General features: G+C 40.2%; 1 protein-coding gene across 5 annotated transcripts in view; it reads right to left on the reverse strand.

The window, feature by feature from the left end:
• The window catches only part of agrn (agrin), a 362,945-nt gene that overhangs the window by 23,159 nt on the left and 319,485 nt on the right, over positions 1-20,301 (reverse strand). For all 5 annotated transcript variants that reach the window (XM_055222859.1, XM_055222858.1, XM_055222857.1 and 2 more), the window contains 11 exons: positions 17,866-17,993; positions 15,321-15,435; positions 13,830-13,946; positions 12,899-13,288; positions 10,212-10,404; positions 7,677-7,892; positions 6,451-6,680; positions 4,414-4,548; positions 1,530-1,620; positions 1,158-1,322; positions 618-729 (listed from right to left, as the gene is read on the reverse strand). In XM_055222859.1, the coding sequence (XP_055078834.1) occupies positions 618-729; positions 1,158-1,322; positions 1,530-1,620; positions 4,414-4,548; positions 6,451-6,680; positions 7,677-7,892; positions 10,212-10,404; positions 12,899-13,288; positions 13,830-13,946; positions 15,321-15,435; positions 17,866-17,993 (1,892 nt within the window). The remainder of the gene's footprint in view (positions 1-617; positions 730-1,157; positions 1,323-1,529; positions 1,621-4,413; positions 4,549-6,450; positions 6,681-7,676; positions 7,893-10,211; positions 10,405-12,898; positions 13,289-13,829; positions 13,947-15,320; positions 15,436-17,865; positions 17,994-20,301) is intronic.

The raw sequence follows: 20,301 nt of genomic DNA on the forward strand, positions 1-20,301 counted from the left end.
AAAAAAAAATTTAATTCGTGAAAGGGTTGACAGAGTGCATGTTCATGGTTGCAAATGGCGTTGTTTTATATAATTGGATAACTTAAGGGCTTATCAAGCGATTATATCCCTCTTATATATAAGTATGTACCTATTGGGTGAGGAGTTTCATTATGCGGCCTTTATCTCCCTACCTTAAAATGTATTGTAAAATGCTTTATGCAACACTGAGTTTTATCTTGGGCGTGTCAGTAAGTGGAGAGACTCGGTTAAAAAACAGTGGAAAATTACAGGACTTCCAAAATTAAGACAGCTTGTCAGAGCGGCCCTCCATCTGGAGCACTGCCTTGTACCTTGACGGATGTCAGGAGAAAGTGGGGTATTTTCAGCAAATCAAACCCAGTCGTGTGAAGCGGAGGGGAGAAACTCAAGCGATAGGGAAAGTTTGCTGAATCAACTATGGTAAAGTTGAAACACATGACTGGATAAGGTCAAACTCAGAGGTAATAGCGAGGAAATGAGAAGTAGACAAATGCAGTTCATGAAGCAGGCACGGCGTAGCATAGCACAGATCGGGTAGCTCCTCATGCTAAAGCTAAAATAGGTAAGCTAGCAGGATGGAGTTAGCTGGAGCTCACCGGTGCCTCCCCTCTGACTGGGTCCTTCTTGTTGACCATGATCTCTCCTTTGCGATTGGAGCGCTCCAGGTTGATGGTGTTCCACACATTCATCTGGATGGGCTGCTTACTCCTGCAGCGCACACACACTCACAAATGTCAGTTAACAGCTCATTATTTTGCCTTCACTAGATTTTCTGTTTTCCCTCTGACTAATGAAGTTTAAGTGCATAATATTTATATAGATTAGCCAAATATGACATCATTATTATAGAGCTTTTTCGGACATATCAAATATAACATCTTTAGTTTAGTTTATTTGTTTGTAAGTCCTCCCTAAAACAGGCCTATAAATAGCTTATATAGGACCAGTGAAACGGCACAACTATCAAATGCATCTAAACCTCAGGAAGTATTATTTAAGCATTTTTAAAGCCACTGCCAATAACCAGCCCATCTTTAAAAGGGTAACAGTGCACATAACATTTCATATTGAATGGACACACTTCATAATCCACCCTCCTAGTTAGCATATTATGGAAAGCCCTGTAGTGCACTGACCTGATGGTGGCAGGCCCTTTGCCCAGGTCGTAGCGAAACTCAAGGATGCCATTGTTCAGGGCCAGAGAGATGAAGTCTCCTTTGCCGTCGGACTTCTGGCCATTGTAGAAGATCACACCATTGGAGTCATTGGCCATGAGCACCACAGTCATGCTGACCTTTTGACTGCAAACAGACCACAAGCGATGGATTTTTAGTGCACTTTGTCTTTCTGTTCCAGAGACTAGCAGGAGTACATATTTTGCATCCTAGAGGCCTGATGTTATTTGTGTAACCCTCATTGTCGATTCAGTTGGAGTGTAAAGTGGAAGCGCAGCCTTAGGCTTGTGAAAACACCATCATCTCCAGTGTTAGCTTCCAGCAGAGACTCACCGCAGATCGTGCCCGTAGAGATGCAGCCCCTTCAGCTCTAGGAACGAGTCCCCACTGAACAGCGGCATGTAAGCTCCCCGTCGCTCTGACACTACCAGAACAAAAACAAAAAATGTGTAGTCAGTACCAGCATTTTGACTTGCGTTAAATGTACTATATATCATCACTGGCAGATATATTTTCCAGCAAAAGAGTTAGCTTTTTAAAATTAGTTTTTGTAGAGTAGAAGACCAAGACACAAGTGAAGGACTAAAATACATAGCTTTTTTCTAAAAACGATTTTAGCAGCCAGGGATAAAGTGCAGACTTGTCACTCAATGGATCAGTGTGGAGCTGTCACCATTATGTAAAAAAGATAGATTTGTTCTCTTGTAGCCTGTGGGATTTAAACTTCCCCGTGATAGAAATTCAAACACAAAAATGAGAAATTCTTATGTCAGCCTGATTACACAGGCACCTAAGACTCACAAAGAGGCTCTGCGGCAGTGTGGAGTTTAACACCACAACTGGGACCCATGAAATAATACCTCCATTGTGTTATGGCAGGGCCTTTTCTGCAAATTCATGTCTCTCTGACGGTTCTACATCTCTATGCCCTGGTATTCCTTTACTTTTGGCTTGTGCAGTGATTAGAGGAGGCACAGTGCCATCATTCTAACAAGTGGCTTGACAAGAAATATCACCCAAAGCTATGTGTTTGTATAAACCTCAACTGCACAAATGTGACACTAAATGTGTAACAGAAATAAATAGATTTCAAGAATGAAACTGGATTCATGTAGTCATAGCCATACAGAGGAAATATTAATAGAATGAGCATATTCTGGAAGTAAAATATTCATTCCTTTTCCCATAGACAAATCAAATACTGAGAGCAGGAAACTCATCACCATAATAACACATTTCATTATAAATATATTTCTGAAAGTTTATAATACACAAAGTTATAAAACAGTTTGCTGCATTTCAATTTATTTTTATTGAATATACATCATGTTATGGTCATTAGGTCAGAGCTTATTAACCTCAGCAATGCCTAAAAAAAGTTGTTTTTAAATAATATATACTGTATGTGTTTTCCTTTCCTCTTTGTTGCCCACTATTGAGCTCAATGTCAGATAAGTTGTACTTAATTAAATCTATACTATTAATACTAGTATACAGTTTTACATGCTACTATCATATTCATAATTGCATCATCAAATTATTATCTTTTTCATAAATAGAACGCAACAATCCAAATCTCACCTATATTTGGTTGTTTTTGCAAGTATCTTTAAATTGGAGTATGTAGTATAATCCCAGGTTGAAACAGGCTAACACCTTTTGATCTGGCAGGGAAAGTTGTAGTATTTGTAATTGGCTGAGATTAGCTGAGCCACATCAGGATGGGGAAAGGCAGACGGAGATGAGAAAGCTAATTAGCTATTGTGCGGGAGACTGTTAATGATGATGGCACGCACCACAGAGAAGAGGGGAAAATAGAAGGGAATGTGCTAAAGTGAAGTGGGCTAGAATAATGGAGCTGCTGGGAATAGGGTTGTGGAGGGACTTTTCCACACTATGACTCTGGGCTCTCCGGGATCAATAAGTCAGCAAGGATCCCAATGACCAGGAAAATCCCCCATCATGCATGTCGGATCAGAGAAAGTTTTCAAATTAAACTTTATAGCCATCCCATCCGGATCGCTTGATTTTAATTGTGTTTATATAACAATAATGTAGGATAATTAGCACTTACTATAGAAACAATCCAATGAGAAGAGGCTGTGAGGAGGCAGCTAAAGGCCCAATTAAGTATGCTCACACACAGAAACTGTTTCTCAGATTAATGCTGCATTTTAAATAAGAAAAAAAGCTGAAATTTAAACATCAGTAGCATTTTCAAGGCTGCTCTTTAATCACTAAACTGTAATGATTTTTCCTAGCACTGGCCAAAAGCACCGAGCTAAGTAGGCCATTCAATAGTACTGTTCCATCCTTGAGTAAGGTCCTTGATGAAGAATATTAGAGGAGGGTAGAGTGATAGAGATAGTGGGGTGCACCTGCAGCCTACAGATGAGTGGCTCTGAGTTAGCAGAGCCTTATCAGAGGCCTGTCTACAGCTGACACTGGCCTGACTGACGCACACATAAATCACCCTGGGCAGCAGGACTGATGCGATTAGTCATCTCATTGATTTGGAGAAAAAAATAGCCTTTTGGAAAAGGAGACACTTACACTCACACCACATTGATTTTAGCTCATGTCAATTTATTTTAATCACCTGCTAACTAGAACTGGAGGAGGATAGTCCTGTGTGTTTCCACTCCTTTCCACTAACACACTGTTAAACACAGTTACTCACAAGGGTGAGAGGGAATAAGACTCAGCCCCTCATTTGAACTCAGTCACAAGTCAGCTCAGCTCATCACATCACATCTCCACTGACAAGCAGGATGGTAACAAAGGATGGCAAGAAATACGACAATGCCAGAAGCTCTAATGATAAACTTCAAAAGGCCTGGTGTTTTCACAGCCCTGAGCCCACTCTGCCATGACGATCTGAGCGGCAACATGTTTGAACACTGCACCTGTAGGCGGACAGCCGCGGCTAACAAGCCTAGCCAAGACCAGGCTGAACGGCCCGACGGGGCCAATCATTCTGCTGCACAGCAAAGCAACAAACTCCCATTTTAGCCTCCAACAGCCTCACTTTGATTTACACAACACTCAGGGAGGAGACACGTCACAAGGTGCAGGAAACAGAAGTAAGGGATAAAATGGAAAAGTACAAATCAGAAGTCTGAAATAACCAGACCTAATGGCCTAGAGGACAAAGCTCTTGACTGGAGCTCTACCAATGACAGCAGAGAATTGTAAGTATAAGTGATGCTAGGCCGACCTTTCTCACAGTGCTTGCCCTCTCGGCCCATGGGGCATTCACACTTGTACCCTCCCTCGGGCTGGGGCTGGCACTGGGATGATGGGTGGCACCTGTTGGGCTCACAGGGGTCATGGACATCAGCGCAGGTTGGACCTGGACAAACACAAAAGAAATACAAGAGCTTTTACACCTAATTCTGTTTTTCACAGCAGTTATCCCTTTGAAACAGGCCATTTTCTAATAGGATATGTAAATATTAAAGTGAGCAGAGCATCCTGTTGTGCAGTCACGTTCTTTGCCCTGCGCCTGGGCCCGTCTGAACACTGCTGTCATTACTGCGGCACTCAGGGCCTTTAATGAAGCCTGTCCCGCTGAGCTCACAGAACTAACACGTTTTTATTCCCTCACTCTAATCCAAAATACTGTCCCGACATGTCTACCCCCACCTTCGCTCACCCCCCCTCTGTCGTCTGTAGCTTCCCATCAGCCACAGTGCCTGTCCTGGCCACTTTATAAAATGACTAAATTAAGAGCCTGCGGGCGTCTGTCCAATTCTCATTATCTCCATTCATTCCTGTGCCTGGTGCCAAGAAGCTTTGATCACCGCAATGCTTCTTCAGAGTCAAGCCTTTTCTTAATGGCTTCTTAACCGAGCGCACCCCGAAAAAGTTATAGTGTCTTCTAAAATTTAGCCAGGAAAGTTTTTGTAAAGAGTCACTGTGCTGCCAGATGTGAGAATCAAACAACTCAATATTTAAGCCAGAAAGTTATAAAACACAATATGGCTTGAAAATAAAATGTGAATATTGAACAATGAAGTGGGTCAAACTAGAACATAGTTTTGCGATATTTTTGTTATTTTCGGAACACAGATTTGATGGTGTTTACAAAATGACTGGAAGCGCCCCTGCTGGGGACTAGAGCTGCAGTGTGAAATGAGGCTGTCATGACCACACTGAATACTGGAGAAAGAGCAGAAGAGTTTGGAAACAAACACATTTTTGGTATTAAAGCATTTCTCTGGACACAAATTACATTTTATTTAGTATAGATTTTACAGCTCGCCAGAGTGCTCAGTTGTGAACAATCAGACTCTCATCAACAAACCAAGAGTGCAATTTCACCTATCCAACTAGGTTTCCAATAATTACAATGTTTTCTTCCCAGTAAAGAGAGATTGACCAGCTATAGTAATTAATTTGTAATCAGCAGTTCCAGAGGGTAGAACTGATGAATTGTGACTGAAGAGAAATCCAGTCACTTAAATGAGCACTAACTAATCAACTAATAACTTTTCTTAGTTAATATCATAGACTGTATATATAAATGGACCTATTCACTTTACATTAGAACACTGATGCCCCTCTCTCCATAACTGCTGTTGTCAGGCTCGTCATTTTGATCTTAAAATGTTCATATTAAACAACTCTACATCCTGGTATTTTAATTTTGATACTGTGTTTGTAAATCAAGATATGAGCATTAATAAAAGACAAATCAGGCACTTTCCCAGAGGTTGTTCCCGTTAGCAACACTGTCAATCAAACCCGTTACTAACGCTAAGTGTCCGTTCCCTGCTAAGCCAACAGTGTGGGCGAGAAGGGCTGTTACCTTCAACAGCCTGCTCTGGATTGCCTCTTTGGTTGTTATGATACTCACGGACAGAATTCCTAACACGGAACTTGGCTCCAAATTCGTCCCTATAACTGCAAGTCTCAATGACTTTCATTTGACTGGAGCCAAACGCTATGGGTGACGTCACAGTTCCTTAGTCCACTTGTTCTATAGTTAATACCTAAGTTAATGCCATGCTGTGGAACATTCAGGACAAAGTAATACCATCTGGACAGAGACAAACAGGTAGCGGACCCACCTCTAGAAAAGTTACATAGTGCTCCTTTATTTGTAGAATTAAATGGTTATTATGTAGAAAAGGATTTAGTTGCCCAGGGGGTAAGGCAAAAACACATTTGAAGGTAAAAGAGAAACATTGATCTATTCATATTTGAAGTGGTATGTATTTGTTCAAAAATGTAGGTAGTTGTTGTGGCTTACCCCAGAAACCCCTTGTACATCTGCAGTGGAACATCTCCGCCTCTTTGACCTGGCAGGCAGCTCCGTTTCTGCAGGGGTTGGGCACACAGGGGTTGTTCCCACACTCTCCCACTCCACTGCCAAACAGACTGTCACCTCCGTTCTCCTGCAGGTTCAGCACCCTGTTGTTTACGTCCAGCAGGCGAATACAGCCCACCAGACCTGTGTCCACTCCGGTCCTCTCCTTCACACTGGAAAAAAACAAGGGGATGGTGAAAGTGACCATTTATAGTTGTATGGAGTTGGTAGGGGTTAGTAGGGGTTGGCCACAGTATAATTAGTTGTGATCTCATTCAGAGCTCCACAGTATGAGGAAAAAATGCAATATGCAATAACAATATAACAATGAAATAACAATATAATTACTATATTTAAGGGGGCAGTATGTACGGTTTAGATTTAAAATTTCGTAAACACGTATCCATATCTGTCAACATCTATATCCCCAAATTAGGTAGACATGTTCAAATATAATCAAATATAGCTTTTACTGACAACAATTGTAATTCTGATTTAGTCTTAGTTACAAAAACATTGGTCATGTTGTTTGTTTATGTTATAATTAAGTTTTGACAACGTTTAGATTAAAATTTTCAGAAAAATTTAGCTTGAAACTCTAGACAAAAAGTTTAAACAGGGGCTTTTTTCCTTTTATTGGGTATTAACTGCTAACATATATCATATTTAGATCACCATGTTACCTTTTATTGTTTTCAAAATGCTAAATTTGCTGAAAACAAGGTATTAAACCTGATTAACATCACGCTCTCAACAATCACATTACAATCGGCAGGCGTTCCTCTAGTTAAACTACTGCACATCGCATCAGGTTTGTAAAACTGTAGTGCATTGTTTTCTATCATGCTTTTGTATATTTATGAAGAATTGTCATGTGGGAGCATGGATGATTTAGGCTTGTGGGAAGAGCATTTTACAGCTAACCGTAAGAAGAGTTCAAATAGGGCCCGGGAGACACTGCTGAAGTACTCAAACATGCATAGATGACATATAAAATCGCATCAGGTATGTTTTTGATGAAGAAACAATGTTATAACATGGTAGAAAGCTCTGAAAAATTGCATACTAGTTCCTTTAATGTAATATTCATCTTTACCAGCCATATCTTGTATTTGGATACTGCATCAGCTAAACTATAATGTTGTGCATCTCTATAATCTGGGTCTTACTCTTGTTTCATGTCCAAAGGCACTCCTCCAATGAACAGGTTGGTGTCCAGGTTGAGCCCGTCTGTGCCGCGTGGGCTCTCTCCCTCCACGTGGTCCTCACTGTCCACACTCAACATGGCGTTACGGCGGTTACGGGTCACCACCAGCTGATGCCACCGGCCCTGCTCCACCTGCACCTTACTGACCAGAGTGCCTGTACCAGAGCCTGTGTTGAACCTAGAAGCAGATACAATGCACGTCACACGATTTCATTATGCAGATGTGGGTAGAGAAATTTGAAACTATTGGTGGTGTTATGTGATGATTTCATACTTCCAGAGTCAATTTTCCCTGTTAATTACACCGCACTTTCCTTTGAAATATCCAAAAAGTAAATTCCGAAATGTTGAACTTGATGATTTCTATTAGTGACTGGATCGTAAAACTTCTATGTTACCCCTCTCCTCCATCTATAAACATTACTGGCCTGTAGAATGTTGTGATGTCATCTTAAAGTTTATTATGTTTTTAATATAGTGTAAAAAAAAGTGAAATAAAACATGAACAATTATATTATCTAGTATTTTTTACCACTTCTTGTCTTTTGCTTAACTACTACTGCGCGTGTAAAACTTGACTAGTTGTACCGCATACATTTTGGACTGCTTTGGTGCTTGGTGCTTTGGTTTATCTTGTTATAAAATATATAGTAGAACAAAAAATCCAGTTATAGGACAAAATATATGTACTGAGTCAAAGTGAGAAATAATTAGAGTGCCTCACTTTCATATCAATTTACAGCAGCCAGGGTTTTTAGCACAAGATGTTTGTTCCTTATCTCACAGTGCCTAATGACTGCAAAAATCCGCTCGCATTGCTCAATACGACAGTGATGAAAGAACGGAGGTACCTTCTAAACTAAGAGCTACTCACTTAGATACGTCTTTTGCACTTTTTAATTTAGCGTTTTATCAAATGAGGAAAGAGGACACATCTCACAGAAAAAAAGTATTGCCGTATGCGACCCACACAGCTAGCATTGAGAGCAATTATCTGCCACAAATAATTAGTTCTTCCCTCCATGTCTTGGATTTGTGAAGCGGTGGGTGGTGATCCAACAGCGGTATTTCTGGAACTGAAAACGAGCTTTATCTAAAAAAGCACAAATTGCTAATGATCTCCCTGAATCCGCGATTGATTTCAAGCTGTATTTAGAAATGTAACCTGGCTCGGAGCAGGTCTGAGCAAGTCTGAGGAGGGGTCAGGATGTGATACAGCACCCAGGAGATAAGAGAAGTCCCGTAACAGGCGTAGAGCGGCTAGGTTAATTTGTTTTTTCGCTCTTTTCCCTCATGATTTTAAGCATACAATTCCACTGTGAGGGATGAGTGCATACAATCTGAGCAGGCTTTTTTTGTAGTAATACAACTTTCTTGGCTATGTAATTTACCTACGCATATCATGAGACAATATATGCTGGGCGTCAATGTTTACCCTGAGTACTTTTTTTTGTAAAAGTGGAAAGATTTTGGGTATTTTTGTTGTAATACGATAAGTTTTGAGCTGTAGAGGGGTGAATTTGCCCTTTTATGGCTTATTATTGGTACATTCTGTTACGTATTTGTTGCAGCTCATGCATTTTAATGAAACAGTATTTAAAAATGCTTTACTGGGATTATCTCGCATTATTTAAATCTTAGTTAGTGACATTAAGTAGTTTTAATGTCATGATTTATCGCAATATTTCTCTGTAGCAATATACCGTGCTTCAAAATGTGTTATTATGACAGGTCTAAATATACCACCTAAAATAAATGAAACTGGGACAAGTTACTGAGTAGTGAGTTGGTCGCAGACTTTGCTAATTATTATATTCAGTATCTCAGAGGGTGAATAACTGGTGTAAAATGTCATGTTATGTGAATACAGCTATTTAAAGTTGAACTGAATTGGCTGTAGAAAATCTGCCTTTTTGACAAACAATATTTTTTCACACATAGCTAAAATGTGTATTTTTCTATTGATGTGACAAACAAGTTCACAGCTACGGCTATGTATTGCAGAAAGCATATTTTTGGATGCAAAAGTTAAGAAAGTTTTGTACTGCGAGACGTAAATCTTTTTTTTTTTTCCAATCGAGCCACGAACATGAGAAAAACACCATTAACTTTTACAACTCCGAGCTTTCAAAATGCAGCTCATACATATTTGAATACTCTTCCGATGGATATCTTTAATGACATGCTTGTTTATGTGTTTACGTACTTGCTTGTGTAAATATATGATGTAATGAGGTGTAATGGTCGACGCTGCAGCACATGTCGGCACCATCTGTATAGAGCCCAACGTCTGAGTTCAACCCTGACGTCTGGATCTGATTTATTTCCTGCTGCTTCTATTTTAAACATGTTGACTCTGTGTAATTATTTGCCTCATTATGCTGAGCGCTCACCATTTGTTTTACTCTTATCTCCTTCCTCTTGCAGTCGCAGCTAAAATGGCCTAGTTCCCTTGTGGATAGTATTAAATATGTTTGGATTGTTCCCTCTCTCTCACCTTAGCTCCACTCGACCATTGACCAGGGCGAGGGAGATGAAGTCCTTCTTCCCGTCTTGTCCGTTGTAAAGCAGGATTCCTGTCATTTCGGATGTTCTGAACTCCATGGCGATGCGCACCGTATGGTAAGCGCTCATGGTTTGGAAGGCCAAGTATGACTCTCCGCCGAAGGATGGGAGGAAATATTTGATAACTGGAAAAAGAAGAAGTCTTACATTGTCATCACTGTTACTATGGCTGTAGTAAACGCGAAATGGTTAAAGAGGCACTATGAAGGTTTGTTGGTGAACGGACCAAAACCTTCTATTCTCAATGGAGATGTTGTTGTTGTGCCAGGAAAGTTCACAAAAAAATGGCATACAATTTATCAGTCTCCATGGAAACAAGAACATGCTTCCAAGTATTTTTATTTGGAAGCATAAATGTCTCTAATTTAAGATGGACCCTCCACCAGAGAAAACATGTCTGGGTGACTTGAATAACGTTGATAAGTATTTTTTGTTGGAAATAAAGGTACTAATATCTGACAATTAATTGTAATTTTGATGTAAAGACATTATATGTTAATTATTCAAAGTTTTTGCCTTAAAGGGCCCATAATATCCCATTTTCTAATCTATGTTACAATGTTGTTTTTTGTTTCATTCTTGCATGTTTAACACACAAAGCCTGCATAATTAGGGACATGGCTTAAAGATCACAAGAGTCAATTTTGCGTAATATAGGATCTTTAAGGAAATGTAGAAACATGACTAAAGGTGAATGAAGGACACAGAGTAATAAATTATTTTTCAATACCACACATTACTAGACAACACCTTAAAAAGCTTTAACGTTTAAACCACTTGTGTAAACACTTGTGGGAATGGCAATATCTTTGCAGAGAAGCATGTAAATATTTTTGTCACCGTCAGCTCCAATTAAATCTGAGAAGACGTGACAAGATGTGACAAGTTTATCAAGAGTCCCAGAGGCTACAGTGGAGAGAGCTAACAGACATCTTCACCACGGATCCTTTTATTATTTTTTGACCACTTCACAATTATGATTATGATGTATTATTTCCCCCGTGTGCCCATCCCGGAGAGGAGCTCCGGCAGCTGGCAGCTGATGAGCTCTTTGTCGAAGATGGATCTGGATCTGCAGTTTGGTTTACTCAGCCTTCACTGCAGCCTCAGCTTCACTGCAAAACTCACCAGGTAATCCTCATCAAACTAATTAATGCCAGTTATTGTGGGAGAAAGCTGTAAGATGGGTTCACAGAGCTAAAAATGTGTATGGTAAGAGGGAAGGGACAAAACAGTTACAACTTTTCCACAATTTATAGGATTTATAGGGAAGGTGATTAAACTCAGTGTTGTAAAATTGACACTGTCATCTGTAATACATCACGGAAGATTGAAGTGCAGACAAAGGGAGACATGCTGGCCTTGATTACACCTTAATATGTTTATAATAATAATTAATATAAAAAAAAAACTAAACTATGAAAACTAAACTGCACAAAATTATGCTACTACAACCCATGCAATAACAGATATTAGTGTGTCCCACGTACTTCACTGGACACTTGTAATAGTCATACCATTAATAATAATAATACATTAATTTAATCTGAACATGGACACGAAATAGGTCAGTACAAATGGGCCAGCAAATCCATCTCATGTAATCACATTTTACTCAGAAGTCTATTTTCCTCTCACTATACTGTCGAAACACACTGTATTTCTTCTTTGCTTTGGCAGGATTTCTTGTCCAATAGTGTTATACTACATACAGTGCCATTATCCAAATACAGTATATACAGCAGCTTTTAATGGTTAGCAGCCATTACAGAAAAGCTATGTAGCTGAGTGGAATTGGAGCGCCTAAAGCTCTTTCAGTAGTTTTACAGCCATTGTCAGCCTTGTGCGGAGACTATATAATTCACAACTGTTTGGTTCACTGGTTTCAAAGCCCAATTGGAGCTCATTTTCTCGATTTTCACAAGAAGAAAATTTAACTGAAATTAGAGCTAGCTGTACACCCCCTAAGCAGTGAACCATAGCTAACACTCATGACTCAGAAGACACTGAAGACGGGTATAATAATAAGGTTAAGTAAAGTTTACCCAATTATATTTTGGTGTGATTCTCTCACTGTGTTGACAGACTAGAGTGTTTTCTAGTGAAAGTGGAGTTATTTCAGAAGAAAGAGACTTTGCTGAATATTACATGCAAATTTGAGTGATTCAACCTCTGGTTCAAGTAGGCACTTGTCCCAAATTACAGGCAATTTCTTCCATCATTTGGAAGAAATGGTTTGATTATTACATGTAGAAAAGCCTTCAACCTTTTTGATATATTTTTATCTCATAATTTTATTTATAAGTTAAATATAATTTGTGGAGGGGCCAAAATATGTGTGAGGTCACACTGCACATTTGCACATCCATTTAAAATCCAATTTAGTCGAGTGGATTATGTAGTGAAAATTATATCTGATAATCAGGAAGTTAAATGCAAAATGACTTAAAAAGAATATTTAGAATAATTATCTCGATATAATTCTTCTTTCTCAATAATGTAGTATTTTCATGTTGGCTATAACAGGTTGTACTATGCTCTTTCAATGTAGGCGGCTGAAGAAGAGTCTAATTAGGTATCTCCCTCGCTACATGCCTCTGCTCTACCGTTTTGACTCACCTTTCTCACAGACCGCGCCCCCTCTGCCTGCAGGACATTTACAGGTGAACTCTGCTCCCTGGTCCTCACAGGTGCCTCCGTGCAGACAGGGGTGGGAGTCACAGGGCTTCCCGGTGATGTGGTGGCTCCGGTCCTTGCCTAAGCTCCTGGTGGTGCCTGGGAGAGTGGTGGTAGTGGGGGGCATAGCGGTGGTAGTAACATGAGCAGTAGTAGTAGCTGGTTGTGCTGTGGTTGTGCGCCTGGTGCTGAATGGCCTGCGGGTGGTGCCAGGCGGGCGGCGCGTCACATAGGCAGAGGTGGGGGGAGGCCTGGTGGTGGTGGTGGGGGCGGGGGTGGTTACCGAGGCTGTGGTGGTTGTAGTGGTGGTAAAGAAGGGGATGGACGGGAGGCCTGCAAGCACACAGGAGAATTTGGATTTAATGTGTTAAAGTGAGATAATTTATAGCGGTTAGTGTTAGGTTAATGATACTGCAACGGTTAACTGCTATATTTATATGCTTTTACTAACAGATAAAAGGAAACATATTAACAGACACGTGCTACACTCAATTTTATGGCATCAGTTTTAATTAAATAGTATGCAAATATAAGAATTTAACACAGGTTCATAGTTCTGTTCCTTGAGCTTATTGGTTAATCTGTCTTGGAAGTTAGAGATTTATATATTGAACATTAAGTTAAAAACTTAAAGGTACCATCTTTAATTAGACTGGCTAACCCACCCCTGTTGTATTCTCACATATCACCACTAGATGATCTATGTTACTGCAGTCTGATAGTGTGCCAGCTTTGGCCTGACAGAGGAAGACAAGAGACCACAGCTGAGCCTGAACAAAGGCCAGGTGAGCTACACGATAAACTTGCAGATGGTATCAAAACCACCCCATATTTTTTGTAAATCCCTACTGTACTGTGTCCCTGAATGTCTTACTGTAATTAAATTGAATGTTCTGATCTTCTGGCTTCTTCACGGCAATGCTAGTTTCCCTGGTGGCCTTGAGCTGTTTGAGCAGAGCTTTCTCGATGTCCTCCACTGTATGCTTGGTGCCTGTAAACAAACGAAGACATGCTCACAACCAGGTCTCCGAGGAGAAGTGCAGAGGAAACAGCGGACAGTTCCTTCTTTCAGCAAGCCTTCAGGATGTATGAGAATGAGTGTGTGTGTGTGACAGGTGGGGGCTCTCCGGGGGCTCCTTGTCCTCCAGCCGCCACTTGGCCGTCTTTTTCCAGATGAATGTCTCTCATAACACGCGGCGCAGATGTTCACTTTACTGACCATAGACGAGATGTGGGGACCAAGGACACTAAATGACGATCATAAAGGGGAAACAAAGAGGAGGCTGTGCTTATGGCAGGTAATGGAAGGAATTTTTCTGGGGAATTTGTCAGGCTAAAGAAAATGATGAAATAGTAGTGTTCGGTTTGTGCTGCTCATTTGGCCTTTTCTTGTTAATTTTAGATGAAAATGATAGGCCTTACAATATACACAATAACAATCACATGCATTTACGTAAGATTTTTATTTAAAATTTCATAAACTTGACCTACCTGTGTCTTCAGATACGAGGTAACCATGTTCAAATCAGATTTAACTTTTACTACTAACTGTAATGTTGATTTATTCTTGATTACACAAACATTGGACATATCATGGCCAACTTGTATGTGTCCTCTATCTGCAAGTTAAGGCACTGGCAACCCAGGTTCAGTTGTGATTGTTGTTCATTTTTATAACTGTAAGAGCACAGGGTTGGAATGTCCAGATTACATTACCGTGTTGTCAATTGTAGTTAATGGAGTATTGACTGTAGTGTAAAATAAAGTGTGGCAAACATAAACTGTATTAAACATAGAAAAAAACAAATAGAACTAAATAGAATTAATCTAGTTGTATGGAACACAACAATAATGTGCAAATGAGCTCAGCATCGAACGTCAAGAAACTTTGCATTACTATTCAGAATGTCCATAGAGATGCATATCATACCATATTATCAGAGTACTTTTGAATGAATGCTAGATTACGCTAGGTTCACTTCAAATCTCAAGCACTATACATTCATACAATGCAGTGCAGAAATAAACTTTACGCTAGAACAGTACACAATGCTCTGCACAATGGTCTGAATGAGATTTCTCCATAATAGAGAAGTCTTGCTTGTCGATTTGCATCAGAATATAAACAAAAACACGGGGATTTAGAGATACTTGGAAATCTGCTATTGTCATGGAAATCTATTATTGAAAATGGTTGTGCAGCAGTGTTTCTTTTGTGTGCAATTTGGAAAGACATGAAAATGATTAGACTTTCAAGCTATTCATCAGATCCAGAAAACCTTAAGAGATGTTACGTGACTTTCACAAAGCAGAGTAGTATGAATTCATATTTGAATGAATGATCATATTGTGAAGAGTCTCTTGCCTGGTTTGAAGTGAGCCTCCACAAATGCCAGGATGGACTTGCTAGGAGCCAGGTTCCTCACGCGCACGCTCATGAAGTCCTTACGCACGTCGGACTTCCGGAACAACTCGTTCAGCTGTAGAGGAGGGACAGAGGGACTGATAAATGAGGCTAGTAATGAGCTCCGTGCTATCATCTACACAAGCCCATTCTAGTGCGTGGACTCTATCTGCACACAGGAACCTACTGGGCACAAGAGCACAAATTGACATTTAGCAGCAGCCGTGGCATTAATTATAGGAACAAGTTTAGGGGAGGGGCGCAGATAAATGTCGGGTCTCTCTGACATGTGCTCCTGATTGGTTTTGCCTCTCTGCCCTGGAAGCTGCAGCCCGCATAAGGACACTGAAGGTTTTCCTGTCTTTAATGGACAAATGTGGGCCAATATTTCATCTCAAGTGTTCGCTCATAATTCTATTCTTGTCGGCCCGGCAGAGAATTAATGCAAGATAATTAATGAGTGTGATTCTCCACTCAATCAGAAACGCAACAAGGTTCCACTGCTGCACTAACACACATTTGCAGCACACTGGTGGACTCATTGCACAAACTATTAGATAAAAAAGATAGTTTGGAAAAAAAATATCCAAAATGTTGCAGTTTAAGATTGCTTCACTTTAGGCCAGAGGAGCAAATGGGAGCACATTCCTATTTTCTTCAGACATATTTTGATGATTGATGGTCGATGGTTGTAAATGAAATACTAAAAGTAACTGCATAACTGTGCTCTGCATAACTAACATTTAGAAAACTGTCAAATCGGACCATATGTTTCTTGGTTACTCAACTGAAAGAGGGTAAAGATGAAATATATTTTCTGCAAAAAATGAAATCCAAAATGTAACTTAGATATTTACAAATGGCATAAGTAAAATCGCATGTAACAGGAACTGGGTGTATTTTAGCCAATTTGGATTCAAACTGTTTTGTGTGCCAAAATTTGAACCGATGGTTCTCAAGAGGGTGAAGTTAAGTTTTTTGACAGTTTCAAGCCCAAAAGTATTTATAAATCTGTACATGAGCCTGTGGACTTTAGCACCTGGATGTTTTAATTAAAGATGTAACACTGTGACTGTTAAATGGCTAAATAAAACTTGAGACATTCAGGTGCACAACTAATCACTCCAAATCTCAAATCAAATTATATCTCTCCAATCAATCCGCAAGAAGATGACTTTTAAAGATGATCTAAAAGTGTAATTAAACTCACAAGATATTCTCTGAAGTGTTTGGAAAGCAATCGCCAATCTAATCTGTGTAGTCTACAGAAATCCTTCTCTTATTTTGAGTTAAATTTCAAGAAATAAAAGTATGAAGTGTATCGGCACATTTTTAGTTTGATCTGATCATTATTCTTCAGCAGGACTATCCAATCATTATTAATCCACAAGACATCACCTTGTGTTACCAGGCTGCCAATATTGCTCCTTTATTAAAAATCAAATATCAGTGAGCATGATTCACTCGTCCTGATATGATGTAGCGCATGTTCCATCATGACCGAGCCTGGCAAATAACCTTTTTATCATTGTTATTTTTCTATCACATTCTGACCAGAGAAATGAGGCCGCTGCAATGTAGGAGACTATTATGAACTTGTTATGAGAAAAAGCTACAGTGTCACACCATCTTTCCTCATCAGAAGAAGCTGTGTGATTTTGATATATTAATGTGAGTCTTGAATAATGTCTTGAAGTGTAAAAAAAAATCCTGGAATATATTTGGATATTCTTAACAATTTATTCTTTTTTTTTTACATAAATGTTTATTCTTTCCCGAGTCATTCTGTTTTGGAACTACCTCACTTACAACACACAAAAAAATATAAGGAAAACAGTTAGTATCGCTGTAATTTGGCAGTCATTAGTAAAGGCTGATTGAGCTGAGTGGTCATGTGATGTGTGGTGTGGGCGGGGGTCATATGAACATCTGGCAGAGCCTTTTTGAAAAATGGACTGCCAGAACTAATGCTGTGCTCAATCTCTGGGCCCCGGGGATCTAAGCAAGACAGCTAGCACTACGTCATTAAGTTGAATACATGGACTAGTGGTCAACATAAAGTTCTGATAAGCAATCTTAAAAGTTAAACAATCCATCAGCTTTTCTGAAATACAAAGCAGATGTTTATTATTATAGAATTTAGATTTTTTTTATGCAATTCTTTTGAGGTAATGGAGGCAAATACCTGGACTATTCCACAGTATGGCAATAAACTTGTAAGTCTTGGATTTATTTAAGATGTGTTTTACTTTGAAATCCATGTATTCTTATTGTGAGTCCTATTGGTGTCACCTGCTTGTCTCCATGGAGATACAAACAAAAAAATTAAATGCCATTCTGTGGAACAATTCAGGCAAAGCAATAACATCTCCATGGCGACAACCGGGTGGCAGATCCTGAAATAGAAAAGTTACATACTGCATCTTTAAGGCATCGATTTTATTTTTTTTGGTGGAGTTTTCATGAAGATATGTAAACAGACACATAGATGAATGGAAGTACTCACAGCGTTCTCTATGCTGCGGGCCGTCTCACCAAACAGCTCTGATTTGGGGTCCTCCATCTCGGGGGTATAGAAAACCTCCTGACCCTCCACTTGGTCCAGATGTAGGAAGCCGCTGAACTTAGTAGTAACTGTAAAAACACAGCACTATGTTAAAAGATATGACTATAAACCACTTCTACCTTCGCCTTCCCCCTGTGCTCGGCTTGGACCCGTGCCAGTTAGTGATGGATTGTGCAGGTTGGACGAGAAGAGGTTAGTACGTTGGGAGTTCAAGGGAGTAGGAGCAATGCTAATAGGGAAGTGGTTGGGCCACTTTTTTATTTTTTTTTACCAGACAGAGACTCGTCCAAAAAGTTGGTGGAGGCACGGAGAGCTGTGCAGAGAGACAAGACGTTAGACAGAACTCACAAATATGAAAGAACAGAGTGAAAACCAGCCAGCGGCACCTCAAAAGTGCCTCCTTCAGCAAAGACTAAGCCTCCCTGAGCGACCTTGAGGGTTATGTTGTCGAACATCTATCACCCCTCTTATACGACTTGTGCTGCTCCTGCCAGGGTAGTGTGTATGTGCCTGCCCTAGTGAAGAGCTGATGCTAGGCCTTGCACGCCGCTCGTAATCAGTTGAACAAATTGCCCAAATCAATCATGTCTGCCCCTGCCAGAGTGACGCACGGAGGATGGGAAGGCGCTCTTGTATGATTATCGTGAAAGATAGGCGTAATTGTCTCCTTAATGTCGCTGGCCTATGACTGACGCGGCCCGGTTAAAGTTGCATGAAAACGGATGGAGCACGTGCACGGTCTTTTGACGGGTTAGACTTTTTATAGCGATGCTTGGCACACGTGGATGGGGATGTGTGGTCATAAAACACTGGCAAATGGGCGAGGGCTGGCTTGATAAGAGAAGAGAGGAGGAGAGAGGGGGAGAGCGGCCAAATCGCGCGTTTGATCTGCAAAAGAAGGGAAACAACAGAGAGACTGATTTTCCAGACCAGTGCCGTGACGGACGTAAAGAGAAAAGAGAGACGGCGATAAAAAGGGGGATGGAGTGATTGGACGCCGAGATGCTATCGACTGTAAAAAGTAATGGATTTGTCAGACTTCCAGCTGCACATGGGCGAGTTTACAGTAGCGCCGCACTGAGCTATTAAACCTCATATGAGTGTTTGTTTCCCATTATGTTCTATGGCAAAGAGAGGTACCAGTTAAAATGTAACATAAGGAAATATGCTCTGCTCCACATTTACATAAAATTGTTGCTGACCATCTCTCTGTGATTGTAAATGATAATGATTCAACTCTGGATTACTAATGTGTTTAAAGAGGGCCAAATAAACATTACTTTGTAAAAGCCAAAAGTTAAATCTGTCAACTGGACAAAAGGTTGTAGGAGTGAAGACGCTTTGCTGCTCATCCAAGCCGCTTCTTCAGTTCTGGTCAGATTGCTGGTGGACCCTGCCTTATATCGATCTGAAGAGATAGAAAAAAACAGGACAACAGGGAATCTGAACCTAGAAGGAGAGGTGTAACTATTCCTTACACAGCTGGTGTGTCTGAAAAGCTTCAGCGAATTTTCAGACAGTATGAAATGTTGGTCTATTTCAAACCTACAACCACTTTAAGACAGAAACTGGTTCACCCAAAGGACAAAACCCCGAGCCATAAACAAAGTAATGCAGTCTACTCCATTCAGTGTAGTGAAGAGTGCAGTGAGAGGTACATTGGAGAAACTTAACAGCCACATCATAAGAGAATATACCAACACTGTCGCGAGAGCTCCTCGGGAACCCAGTCCGTTGTCCAACTCCATCTCAAAGCCACTAACCACTCCTTTAAAGATAGTGAGATACAGATCCTAGCCAGAGATAAGAAATGGTTTGAGAAGGGAGCAAAATAAGCAGTTTTTGTCAGGAAAGACAATCCTTGCTTGAACACAAAAGGGGGCCATAGACATCATCTTTCCCCCATTTATAACTCCATCCTCAGACCCATAACAAACAAAGGAAACAAAGAACAACAGAGCAAGCCAGGATGCCAATAGGTGTGAAAGTACCCATTAAGAGTTGAATGAATATGCTTAGCACAGTGCTCAAAAGACCTAGCCTACATACAAAACCTGTAAACAATAGCTGTTTCGAGTTTCAGTGTAGTTAGCTCCTCCCTTCAGATAGATATAAGGCAGTGTCCACCAGCAATCTGACCAGAACCTGGATGAGAAGCGAAACATCTTCACTCCTACAACTTTATGTCCAGTTGACAGATTTTAATTTGTTTTTTACTGTGGATCAGATGTGGACGACTGAGGGATTACACAGACATTACAATTTTCATCATCAATCGTAACTATGTTCAAAATGGGAAGTTTAAAGGTCTCCATGGCATAGCTTTTGCGTGACACCACCAGGTCAGTTCACAAGTCAGATCTATGGAGAGGGTAG

The sequence above is a fragment of the Periophthalmus magnuspinnatus genome, chromosome 7 (assembly GCF_009829125.3).
Source record: "Periophthalmus magnuspinnatus isolate fPerMag1 chromosome 7, fPerMag1.2.pri, whole genome shotgun sequence".
NCBI lineage: Eukaryota > Metazoa > Chordata > Actinopteri > Gobiiformes > Gobiidae > Periophthalmus > Periophthalmus magnuspinnatus.